The following is a 13,323-nucleotide window of genomic DNA, read 5'->3' on the forward strand; positions in this document are numbered from 1 at the left end:
CTTTTTCATCCCTGCATCTCCCCTTCGCAACCTTCCTCATCATCCTCTTATCCATGAACTTCAGCTCTGCATCTCCGTTCCAGGTTCGATCTGATTGTGATTGTGTAGCCTCTCGGTCTTTCTTTCCTTGTATTTTGTAGTACCTTTTGTTTCTCTCTTGGTTTGGTGTTTGCTATTGCTTTGAGTATCTATGTAGCTTTCAATCCTCGTACCACTTTTTGGAGTATCGCAGTCGGAAACCCTACCCACTTGGACTGATTGAAACTAAACCCCATACCATCCATGCAACAACTGTTGAAACTAAACCCCATACTCTTACAAATCCTCCAATCTTAACTTTAATTAATTTTGATGTAAATTTGAAGTGGCATTATTATTCTTTTCTGATTTGTTTGTTTCGATTTCATTAACACCTAGTTCCTAATTTTGTTGAATTTTTTTGTATTTTGTAGTGCTTCAATTTCTTTGTATTCTTTTCTGATTTGCTTGTTTTGATTTCTTTGTATTTTGTAGTGCTTCGATCTTCCTAATACTGCATCTACAACCAAAGATCTGCCCTGTTTATCTGCTTCCACTCCCCCTATTGAGTAGTACTACATTCAAAGGTATCTCTCTATCTGGATTCCTTTTTTCAATGTTCAAGTTTCAATTTTTATGTGCTGAAATCTATAAATATGATGTCTTTGGGTTCTGTTGGATTGGATTGGGTTACATGTTTTGGATTTTCCTCTGTTGGATTGGGTTCTCTGTTGGATTTTCCTCTGTTGGTTCATTGCTGCTCAAAATACAGTCATTTTATATCTAGTTTTCTATACATTGACCTTCTAAATGTTAAACAAAAAACACAGTGACTATTTTAATTGAACAAAGAATCGTAGTGCTCGATTTTGATTCCCCTCACCAATGTATATGATTGTTGAGGATAGTTGCTTGGGTTAAAAGTTTTTGATTTCTAGGAAGGGGAAAAGCTAGAGTTTCATAGGGGGAGAGAGAAACAGGAGAGCAAGGGTGGAAGAGAAAAATGGCTAGGGTCTTTTGTACTAATTATTTATTTATTTATTTATTTGAGGTTTTGTGATAAGGGAGGTTGCTCTACTGCAGCAACAGAAAAATTAAAAATTGTTTCAAGGAGGAGTGAAATGACTCCAATTTTAGGAAGTTTGTGTTTTTGGTTTGTCATGAGAAAGAGAGAACACGAAGTGGGAGATGAAGATACAAAATAGTAAGTTTAATTGTAATTTAAAACTTTTTTATACTGTTAGTGGAGGAACCCATCTGTTGGGTGAAGTGGTAGGTCTAAAAATGGATATCATCCAGTGGAATAACCCATACGTGGTGTTTATTTTTACACAAGATGGGAAGATGTAAACAGTTGGAGGTTCATACCATTTTAAGTTCTTTATTAATGTGAATGTTTATGTTATTCTGATTAGGAACTTAAGCGAATCAATCGTTTTCGAATTTGTAAACAAATAATTGCTTACTAATTCATAAAACTTTCCACCATAGTGAACTCCGAACTGCATCATAAATGCAAGAACATATTAAAGGGGTAAAAATGCAGGTACTGTTTGTTAGGAATAAAGGGCAAGGTTAGTTCCAACTTGGAAATTTCATGGATATATCCAATTCTTAATTTATCATGAGCAATTGTAGAATGCAAAGAAAGACGAGACTTTGTTTCATCTTCATCCATTTTCTTTATAACATGTTTAATGAAGAAATTTTAGAGAGACCAACACAAACATAACATGATCTTGAATGGCAAAGAAATTGCTCAAAGATAATTTAGCAAAATTTTACAATTTGCAACCCCATCCATATGTGAAATCCAAGCATCTTTGTGACGTCTAATTTGTTTGCTTGTTCTGACAGTGATTAAACTATAGATGTTAATTAACTTAGTTTTTAGGTAATCACAAATTAGAAACTTCACTAATTACATTACAAGCTAATACTGATGTTGCACCTATTGATGCTTTCAGCCTACTAATGTTGCATCAATGATGCTGCACCTACTGATGCTGCACTCAGATTTTCAGTGCATGACAAAGTTGATGCTACACTTTAAGAATTGCAATTAGGATATGAAGCTCCACTTTATTTTACCATTTAATCATACGCTTGTAATTGAATCCAGCTTATGTTGATGCTCCATTCATTCATGTGTTGTTTTTTTGCAGGTGAAGGTATAGATGAATATGAGACTCAATTCTTTGTTCTTTTGAACGTTTGGATTATAATGGCACAAGTCTTTACTATGAATGCACAATTGTTGAGGTATAGACAACAACAATGGAGACAACGGGAAATAGCTAGTTTAGAGCAGAGGACATTTGTTAGCCTTTATGTTAGGAGAGAGGAAATAAATCGTATCACACAATTGAGTGATACTATTGAGTGATACTAACTGTTTGTGGGAGCTGCAAGTGGATAAGAATGCATTTGCAGCTTTATGTGATTTACTACAAATTCGTGATGGGTTGGTAGATGATGGTCATGTTACAATAGAGGAGTAAGTAGCTACTTTTGTTAACATATTAGCCCACCACAATAAAAACAGGTCAATGCAAGTTAGATTCATTAGGTCTAGTGAAACTATTAGTCGGTATATTAGCAGAGTATTGTGTGCGTTGCTCAATTTGCAAGACGTGTTTTTTGCAAAACCAACTCCTATCCCAGAGGATTGCACGGAATTGAGATGGAAATGCTTTAAGGTAAGCATCATAGTAAAATCATTAATAACAAAATTATTTGTAGTTGGTAATTAATATAAGTTTTTCTTTTGTCTAGGGTTGCTTAGAAGCGCTAGATGGAACATACATAGAGGTCACTGTGCCTGAGGTTGATAGACCAAGATATAGAACAAGGAAAGGTCATATAGCAACTAATGTGTTAGGTGTATGCACACATGACCTCAAATTCGTATATGTGTTATCCGGTTGGGAAGGATTAGCTACTGATTCAAAAGTTCTTGGTGACGCTGTTACTAGAACTAATGGCCTCAAGGTCCCAACCGGTAAGATAGACAAGTATCTAGTATTCTTCCTTACTTTTGTTGGCCAAGAACTAAAATTTATTATCAACTAATATAGGTACATACTATTTGGTTGATTCTGGATATACGAATGGTGAGGGTTTTCTGGCACCGTATAGAGGCACTAGATACCATTTGCAAGAGTGGGAAGACAATTCACGTGCACCTAGGAGTCATGAAGAATATTTTAATATGAAACACTCATGTGCTAGGAATGTCATTGAGAGATGTTTTGGCCTCCTCAAAAGACGTTGGGCTATCTTGCGAAGTCCTTCTTACTATCTAATCAAGATTCAGGGACGAATGATCACCGCATGTAATTTACTTCATAATTTTATCAGAATGTATATGGCGGTTGCATTTGATGAATTGCCTATAGGGGAAGATTTACCAGAAGTATTAGCTTACATTGAAACCGTTGAGTCAAGCCAGACATGGACTTAATGGAGGGATGATCTTGCAAGAGAAATATATGATGAGTGGAGAGGAAGGAGGGCTTGAAAATTGGTTGACATGGTAGTTGTTGTAATTGTCTTTTATTGTTTGATGACATTTTACTGAGATGATTGCTGTAATTGTTTTTTATTATTTGAAGACTATTGAGATGTTTGTTTTTTATTGCTCAAATTATCAGCAAGAAGAAAATACTAACAATAAAGTAAAAGACAGAGAATAAACATTTAGCAAAATAACTTGCAGCAAATTGATTGCAATGGCCTTTTCATTTCTTCGTATTGTAGAGTCAAGCATATGAATATAAAAGACAAAAAAACGTTGGTTACAATGGCCTTTTCATTTCTTCGTTTTAGTCCCCTTACTTGTCGTAAGTTGTCTTACTAGCTAATACTGATGCTTCACCTACTGATGTTGCATCACTGATGCCTTCAGCCTACTGATGCTGCATCAGTGATGCTGCACCTACTGATGCTGCATCAGTGATGCTGCATATGAAAACCAAAGAGTTGCAATACTGCCCAAAACAACAGTGAAAAAAAAAACATATTTATTGTTTACTAGATTTGCTTTTTAATTGATCATATATATTGTTACTGGATTACCTTTTCCACTAAGAAGTAATTTAGCTTTGTAAAAAGTTGTAGGCAGATATTCACTTAATTGCATCATGTTTTCTCCACTAACAATATGCTTTTTTGTTTTACATATGTAATATTATGGCTTCTTTGATAAATTATATGGTCACCTCACGTAATTGGAATGATCATGATGAGGATGTACTGCTTACCATCCTCGAGGAGATGGTAGTTGATGGTGTTAGGTGTGAGACCAGCAGTTTTAAGGCTGGTACATTTGTAATGGTTGCCATGAAGATGAGGGAGATGATTCTAGGCATTAATATAGAGCCAAAGCATATACAAAACAAGCTAAAGCGTCTAAAAGAAAAGTATTCATTTGCATATGACATGATGAATACCTCTGGATTTGGTTGGGATGACGAAAAAAAATGTGTTGTTGTGGATAGTGACGATGTACTTCAGTTGTGGGTGAAGGTACATTTTGTTTCTTATTCTTTTTCAATTAGTTGCTTTAAAAGTCATAACTTTGATTTCTTTGGGTTCTTATTGTAGAAACATCCTAATGCATCTTACAAACCAAATAAGCTATTTCCGTTGTATCCACACTTGTGTACAATGTTTGGGAGAGACCAAGCCACGGGTAGTACGGCTGAATCAGCATCATATGCAATCGAAAATATGGGATTGGAAAATGAGGATGGCGATGAGACATTCGAGATGCCTCCGACTTCACCTACCCCATCTCCTTCTATTGGTACATCAAGTGCATCTCAACCTACTAGGAAGAGGAAGAGGAATAAGAATGATGCTGATGCAAATATTGTAGCTGTTAGCTAGGTTACCTTCCCAGCTTCAAACCATGGGTCTCCTATATGATCAGGTGCTGAGAATTTAATGAAATTAGTGAAATATACTGATATGATGAGTATTTGGTGTACCTTGAATGACTCTCACAAGGCAGATTTCATTAAAATGTATATGGATGGCATTGAGCATTAAGGGGTTTAGTATGATATGAACTACATCAACTTCTGGGGTTTAGTAAGACATTATCTTTCTTTTTTTTTTTCTGAAGTCAGGACGAATGTTTAATTTGGGATTTCATGTTTAAGTTCTGAATATTTCATGTTTATTGCTTTAGCAAGACAATATCATTAAACTTATATATTTTTCATCCTTGCATGACAACCAATGCCATATACATCCAATTGTCTCACAGCTCAACTTATAATATACATATTGTTTGATACAATTTGCATTTCAATGTGATGACGAAGAGATGAAAGCAGATTGTGTCAAAGATTCCAACATAGCCATTGCATCAACGGTTGTTCTACCATGCCAACCTCTTCATATGTAATACATAACCATATACATATTGTGGCTACACTGCCATGTGCCAAGTGCCAAGTCAATGGCATGCTCTCACCCTATTATTTTTTTTTAAATCACATAAAATTAATTGACGTATTATCCCACTAAATTAATTATATGAGCAACAAAGTACGAATATATGTCTTTTGTTTTCTGTTATACATAGTATGAAATACGAACACATCCAAGTATAGTGTACAAAATATATCATAGATAAGCAGCAGCAAGAAGAAGAAGAAAAAAAAAAAGTGTTCCATCCCGTCCCAAACATTGTACCAAACAACAGACGGAAGAGGGGTAAGTTAGTCATTTTAATGTTTTGGTTCCGTTCCGTCCTGCGCTTACCAAACGCAAAACGGAACAACTCTCTCGTTCTGTCATGCGCATACCAAACATCACATGAAACCACTATTCCGTCCTGTCTTGTTCGGTCCCATCTCATCCCGTCTGCGTACCAAACGGCCCTATAGTCTATGTAGTCGCCATACGGCAAACTTGGAGCAAACACAGCCCCACCAGGAAGAATAATAATATTATCCGTAATTGGAGAAAATTTTCAAATTATGCCCTAAATTCATTTGGCCTCCAATGAGATTCCCAGTTGACGTGCATTCTACGAAATCGTTATACTCTCTATGTTTTCGACTGAAAGATAACAATAAATTAAATAAATGAAAAATATAATATACAGTACACGACATAGTCACAGTAAGCATGACATAAGGTGGCGTCATTCGTTCAAATAAATTTGATCGGAAAGATACATTCAAATAAAACCAATTACAAATTCTTCCAATACTACTTATGATTAAAAGTTCACAACCAACTGAAATTCGTAACCAATTCAGTTGGTGCTTTTTCCAATTTGATAGAATCATTTATAAAGTAAAAGATTAGAAGGACAAAATTCAAAGAAGAGAAAGATTAACTTAATGACCGTTTGGTCAGACAACTCAATTTCCACCACGTTAAATGAGGTTCCGAGTTCAAATTTCATTGACATTAATTGCTGATAAGTAAAAAACACGCGTACATTGGTGTCATTAGTTAATAAAGTGAATAGCACATGTATACCGCGAACAAATTCGAGTGTGTTTGTACAATATTTTGGTAGAATTACATCAAGAATTACACGTTAGTTGTGGTAAATTGAATTTGGGTAATATTTACTCTTCAGTTTTACTTTCATCTTTCAAGACAGAGAAAACTTACAGGATGCTTTGTCCAAGAAAAAGGCTCAATTAGAATTAGTGGCTTCAAACTGCACTACCTTTCTTCAGGCCTCAAGAGCCTCTTGAGTTTTTGTTCGAAACCTCGAAGCTCCAGCCGGTATAGCCACGGAAAAATACAGGCGTAGAAGGCAGCGTCTGAGAATTGTATACTTTGCCACTTGAAAGCCGAAATGCAATTGGGAACAAGCTCCTAGTCCGTGTGATGGATTGGTCAGGTCAGGAAGACTCCTCCCGGTTTTGAGATACTTCTAATTGGGGGGGCAAGAGGTTCAAAAAGCTCCCTTGCACATGATGACTGCTGCCGCTATCGGATGTTTCTGATGTCTCAGACTTCTCTGACTCTTCATCTGCATCAAGTGAACACAAAAAGGTGAGAAATGTAAAAGACATTTGCCCAATCCTGGATTAAAACTTTAAATGCTGGGCAGCAATATATGTACTTACCAAAGAGTGTTTTTACAGATGGTCGTTTCGATTTGGCGTTTTTCTTCTTCAACGAGGCTACATAGAAAGAAGACACCCAAGTTTACATAAAACAGAAAATTGCCATACCAAAGATCACATGTTTTCGGGTTTACTCATACATTGCGTGACATGAACCATAAAAAAAATCCATGTATATGCCACGTATGTAGAAAACTTCGAAACTGATACCAATATATAACGAACGATAAGGTTCTCCAGCAAGTTCATGGAAGATAGAAAGAGGTATACCCATCCCAGGCACTTGATAATCGTTAACAATTTCGAAGTTTTTATAGGTATAGCCTACAAAATTAATGTCCTTAGAAGAGAGCATCTGCAAAATGGGGAGAGAAAAATATTAGGGGAAAATTTGGAAAGATTTAGGGGTGCGGTAGGGGTAGCTTGTAGGGCGAGTTATATAACAAACAATGGTGACAAATTCTATACATAAATTGGTGACAATAGCTGAGTGAAAAGAATAAAAATCATAATTTTACCTTTCTCCAGGGACCAGTTTTGGATGAACTCTGAGTTTGATGGTCAGCCTGCATACGGAAATAGGTATTCATCAAACTATGAGCAACATGATATACTCACCACAAATAGCGTGACAAAATGCACAAAAACTGAGGGACATCTATACCTCATCGAACTTTTCGAAATTTTGAGTATCCAAATCATCATTGACCTCAGGAATAAATGCAGCATCCATTTGATAAAGCTTATCCCACTCGGTCCCATCGAACCAATGATGAACCTGAAATAGGAATCAGCAGCAAGGTAATTCCCATTATATGCAACAAGTTCATGAGCAAATCAAAGAAACTTAGAACAGGACACACCATACAACACCTTTATTTCATCTGAGCCATTTGTTCCCAACCTTAGGTTGACATTACACAAAAGTTTACTAATAAGATCTTTTGCCCCTGGAGATAGCATTGCTTCTTCAGGAAATTTCAAATGAGTTTTCCAGTTTACAATCTACAAGAGATGAGCAAGACCGAAAACATCAGGAAAATAGGATAGGATAAATGGTGAAATAAGACGTCACAAGCCACACACAAAAAGCCCAAGGGAATTATGGTTGAGACTTTTTAAAAGAGAACAATCTGACTTTCAATATTTCTAAACTTTACCTTCCTGCATGTTGACATTGGATCATCAGAATAGAAGGGTGGGTAACCCACAAGCATTTCATACATAATAGCACCAAGTGACCACCTGTGTATCAACAAAAATCACAACTCGGTCAATCCAGGCATCGAAAAACAAGGTGGCTCTTCAGTTTATGGTCCATAAAAGTGATATGGTACACCAATTTCAAAAATGGTCCCATTAAAATATAAAAGGCTAAAAGTAGTGATTGTTATGCCACATGATTCTCCAATTGATTGTTGATTTAACAAAAATGAAGTATATGGTAAAAATAGCGATCGTATGTCACATGATTCTCCAACTGATTGTTGATTAACAAAAATGGAGTCTATGTAAAGAGATCTCAATTGATATTTAAAACATATTGGAATTAATTCATTGGTGTTAAACATTCAAACATCCTATTGCTAAAATGCATAATACTCACCAATCGCATTCCATCCCATAACCTTTTTTCAACAGAACTTCTGGAGCAATATAGTCAGGGGTACCAACAGTCGAATAAGCCTGCAATAGGCATATATCAACAATTTAAGGAATGACAGATTTTCAACATTCTACAAAAAAGGTCATAAATGACAACGCTGTGCATCCACAAAGAATCAGTTCATCTTTTATCTACTCTCAAGCAGATATTAGATTGCATAGTGGTATATAACTTACAAGCATTCTCCTATTCTTCTGCCAATGTTGCAGTTGCTCTTGTTGTGTTCGTTTTGGAGCTGCAGGACGTTCATCATTCTGTGCAGCATCATTAGCATTGGGTGCTACTGAAAAATCTTCTCGGATAGTACTGCAGTCTAAAGGTTTACACAACCCAAAATCTGACAGTCTCAAGTGTCCATATCTATCGAGTAGCAAATTGTCAGGCTTAATATCCCTGTTATATGCAAAAGAGACTAGGTTAACCTCCATTTCACAGTCCAATAAATTTCTGTTGCCAAATTTGTCAGAAAAATCAGTGTGAATTGTGAATTTGTACAACAAACCTATGAATGTAATTGTGTTTATGGATAGACTCAATAGCCAAAACTGTTTCGGCAACATAGAATCTAGCTTCATCTTCAGTCAAAATATCCTTTCTCATAAGCAAAGTCATCATATCTCCTCCCGGTAAGTATTCCATTATAAGATAAAGATAGTCATCATCTTGAAACGAACAGTACAGCTTGACAATGCAATTGCTGTCCACCTCAGCAAGTAAGTTCCTTTCAGCCTTGACATGTTCTACCTAAACATAATATAAAGCAAATGGCATTAAATACAGTTGTAATTACCTCAGTAATTTGAATGGAAGAACAATAAACCAATTACCTGGCCTCTACGAAGCATCTCTGATTTCTTTAGCTTTTTCATGGCATATACAGAACCAGTCGTCTTTTCCCTGCATACACGAACCTGCACCATGAAGTAACATTTTACTGGTCAAACACTTATATCAGCCCCATAAGACAAAGACTCCACGTTGGGCTGGGACGCTGAAACTGAACTTTTTGTTTCATTAACGGTCTCTACTTCATGTAACATTTTTCTTTTAGTAGCCAAACATGTAGTCACCAACTCCACGTTCCCCATATACAGAGGCCAAAAACACTTCTAAAGCTATTCAAACTGAAGAAGACGATACAAGTACAAGATCTTGATGGAAAACATATACCTCACCAAATGCTCCCTTGCCGATCATAGTCAACAACTCAAAATCATCAACACCCATTTTATGCCTCTGAAGGCGCATGTATTCGGTTTCTTTCTTCTCCAAGAACTTCAGAAGGTTGCTTTGATCTTCCTCAGAGACGTCGGCATCAGCCAACTTTTTCTCTAACGTATTTCGTCTGCCGTAAAGGATCATAATTTACTAAATTGAAATCGAAAGAAACTCAAAAAAGCTGGTTTAAATTTCTGTGCTGATATGAGTAAATCCAACAAGAAATTATCACAAAGCTGCATTATTTAGCATTACAATTGCTAAATTCTACAATTTTCCCAATTTCCGAAAACAAAAATGCAAATTCATCAATTCAATGTATATATACCGTTCCTTTCGCTCCAGGAGGTTCTTCATCTGCTCCTTGTAATGGTTCTCAATATACTGCTTCGCCGCCGCAGCCTTCTGCTTCGTAACATTGGAAAGCGCCTCCTCGTCCGCATTCGACTCGTCTCCGCCACCATCGCCGCCGGCGCACGGCTCCTTTCTCCTCGTCGAGTTCCTCATCTTGTCGCGCGGCTGAAGCTTCTGCAGCCAACTCCGTGCCGAATCCATTGCCTCCTCCTCCTAGCAATGTAGCCCACCACCATGCCAAAATCGCAACGTGAATTTCTCAATCGCGAGCCATCTGCATTGTAATTCCGATCACGAAACGCATCGAACGCAATCGATTGCATGCAAATCGAGCATTGTAGGAATGAAAATTTTTGGAGAAAAAGGAAATTGAAAATTTGGGGCTGAGAATTCGGATTACCGCGTAAAATTAGCGACGGGCAGAAAAGAAAAGACAATGCGATCCGCGAGAACCCTAAATAAACTCTCTCTCTCTCTCCTCACTTTCTCTCTCTTCTGTGTGTTGTGGGCAGCAGAGGGAGACACATCTTCCCTCCATTTGTATATTGGTATATATAGCTCCCCATCTTCCTTCGAATTTTCCTCTTGGATTTTGAAAAATAATTAATGATTTAACAAACTTTTATTTATTTAATTTTATTTTTTGGTGCGTTGGATCTGGCCAGAAACTGATCGGCGAAGATTCGCGTGGGTGGCCGGGTTCTTCCACTTCCATGTGTTTATGTTCAAAGTTTTCCCGCGGGTTGCGTATCCTTTCTTTCCCAATTATTCTCTTAATTTAAAATAAAGAAGGCCAATGATATGAATAGGAAAAGTTTTGTAGCCCAGTTGGTCGAAAATATTTGCTTTTTACATTTGACGTCTTGTGTTTGTTTAATCATCGTTTATATGCCAAAAGAATTGTGTCAATGTGCCACTTTCAATTAAAATTTTGTTGCAATTAGTCACTTTTAGCTTGATTTTATTTTTTATTTTTTTATTTGAAAAGTTTTAAATAATTCATATGTAAGTCTTTTCAAAAGTATATTTTGACGTTTGAAATATCACACACTTGTTTTGAAGAATCATGTGTAATGCACGTATAACCCTTTAGTTTGAAATTGAATATTTGTCGTAAGTTATAAAATCTTGGGAAAATATTCTCTCTTTTATTTTCTCATGCAAGGCTCGAGCGAGTTATAATCACAAGTAGTTGATGTATTGTGAAACTAATATGCACTAGTGGTTCTTGGTTGCACAAATGGCCAGTCACGCGTGTGGACGACTAATATTTAGCATTCATTATTTTTGTTTTATTGTCAATGTCGAGTAGTAATTCAATGTATTATCATAAAAAGTAGGACCATTTATGAAAAGAACGACAAACCCCAACATACGAAAAGGGCAAGTTGTTGCCATGAGCAGGCCCAGCCCAGGCCTAATGCCACCAGTGCGATTGTCCATGGCCCAAATTTGAAAGGGGCACCCAAAAAGAAATTCTAATAATTAGGTATATAAAAAAAAATTCTAACAATCCAAAGCTGACTATTCATTGTTTACAAAAAAGTTAAGTACTTGTTTCACAACCTTGCTCATTTATGTGGATGATATTGTGATTACAGGCAACGACATGGGTGCCATTGATTCTCTGAAATTTTTTCTCCGTGATCATTTTCGGATTATGGACCTTGGTGATTTAAAATATTTTCTGGGTATTGAGGTTTCTTATCCAAAATTATTTGATAAAGGATGAAAAATGGATGAAAAATGGCGTTTAGTAGGTCAGTTGATCTACCTCACTATAACCCAGCCGGATATTACCTATCATGTACATGTTATAAGTTGTTTTATGCACAAGCCACAAATACCTTATATGGATGCTGCACTTTGAGTTGTTCGTTATTTGAAGTCCACTCCATGTCAAGGCTTACTATTCCGTTCAGACAACCAAATTAAGTTAACTGCATTTTGCGACTTTGATTGGGCGAGTTGTCCTATTACTAGCCAATCGACTGCTAGGTATTGTGTATTATTGGGAAATTCTTTGATTTCATGGTGGACAAAACGACAAAAAACTGTTTCACTCTCTTCAGCTAAAGCGGAATATAGGGCTATGGCAGGTGCTTGTTGTGAGGTAATTTGGCTCCGGTTTTTGTTGAAGGATTTGAACATTCCTTTAATTGACCATTTTGGTTTTATTTTGTGATAATCAAGGTTCTAAAAAATGTTAGACGCTAGTTGGGCGGTGGGCTAGCATCTAAATGATTTATAATTTATAATTTATATAACATTTATATACATATACTATACATCCCAAACTTTTAAAACTATAAAAAAAAAACCCACGCAAGTGGGTGCTTTCATATTTAAAATCATCTGATGAGTGGGTGGTTTCATAATTAAAACCACTCTTTCACATCACCCGAGAACCCATACCATCTGGCACTCTCTTCCCTTATGCCTCATCTTCGTTCTTCTTCTTCGGCCTTTCACTTTCAGAACCTCAAAATTGGATCTCAAATCCAACTTGCGTCACCACAGATTGAAATGTTTAATACTCTCTCTCTCTCTCTCTCTCTCTCTTCCCTCATCTTCACAAAGACACAAAAATTCGCTGGAGCTCTGCTGCTATGTACAAGATCGGAAGTTGTAGATTCGGTTGCAAAAATTGCAGCGAGATTCAAACCGCCTAGACAGCCGCCTAGCCCGCCTAAGGCGCCTAGCGAGCACCTAGCGAGCGCCTAGGTAGCCGCCTAATTGAACGTTTTGGTCTAAATCAGGTCGAAGCTCCGTCGTCTAGGCCGATTTTTAGAACACTGGTGATAATCAAGCGACGTTGCATATAGCCGCTAATCCTGTTTTCCATGAGCGGACTCGTCACATTGAGATGAATTGTCACTTTATACGAGATAAGATTGTAGATGGCATTATAATGAGCAAGTATGTTGGTTGGCGGACCTATTCACGAAGCCTCTTGAAAAGGAA

General features: G+C 36.8%; 2 protein-coding genes and 1 long non-coding RNA gene across 4 annotated transcripts; 2 read left to right on the forward strand and 1 right to left on the reverse strand.

Annotated features, from left to right (window-relative positions):
* On the forward strand, window positions 1–3,611 carry LOC103958864. Its single transcript, XR_007254236.1, has 3 exons — window positions 1–83; window positions 514–605; window positions 2,184–3,611. It is a non-coding gene; the product is annotated as an uncharacterized LOC103958864 (long non-coding RNA).
* A 621-nt stretch (window positions 3,612–4,232) lies between these two features.
* Window positions 4,233–4,960, forward strand: LOC103933791. Its single transcript, XM_048573681.1, has 2 exons — window positions 4,233–4,545; window positions 4,624–4,960. Exons 1-2 carry the CDS (start codon window positions 4,294–4,296, stop codon window positions 4,906–4,908), a joined length of 537 nt encoding a protein of 178 aa, XP_048429638.1. The 5' UTR covers window positions 4,233–4,293; the 3' UTR covers window positions 4,909–4,960.
* A 1,478-nt stretch (window positions 4,961–6,438) lies between these two features.
* On the reverse strand, window positions 6,439–11,097 carry LOC103958865 (serine/threonine-protein kinase tricornered-like). 2 transcript variants are annotated; one of them, XM_009371181.3, is made up of 14 exons: window positions 10,760–11,097; window positions 10,334–10,633; window positions 9,958–10,132; window positions 9,615–9,698; window positions 9,290–9,531; window positions 8,964–9,180; window positions 8,728–8,807; window positions 8,282–8,366; window positions 7,995–8,126; window positions 7,786–7,899; window positions 7,640–7,687; window positions 7,392–7,476; window positions 7,122–7,178; window positions 6,440–7,024 (listed from the first exon to the last, which is right to left on the reverse strand). In XM_009371181.3, the coding sequence occupies exons 2-14, from the start codon at window positions 10,558–10,560 to the stop codon at window positions 6,894–6,896; spliced, it is 1,677 nt and encodes a 558-aa protein (XP_009369456.2). In that variant the 5' UTR covers window positions 10,561–10,633; window positions 10,760–11,097; the 3' UTR covers window positions 6,440–6,893. The 2 variants fall into 2 exon arrangements, with proteins under 2 accessions (XP_048429719.1, XP_009369456.2); XM_048573762.1 differs by lacking the exon at window positions 10,760–11,097 and having other exon boundaries at window positions 6,439–7,024; window positions 10,334–10,753.
* Window positions 11,098–13,323: the final 2,226 nt, after the last annotated feature.

This window comes from the organism of the source record quoted next, unplaced genomic scaffold, assembly GCF_019419815.1.
Source record: "Pyrus x bretschneideri cultivar Hongxiangsu unplaced genomic scaffold, Pyrus_bretschneideri_v1 Contig7, whole genome shotgun sequence".
Taxonomy (NCBI): Eukaryota; Viridiplantae; Streptophyta; class Magnoliopsida; order Rosales; family Rosaceae; genus Pyrus; species Pyrus x bretschneideri.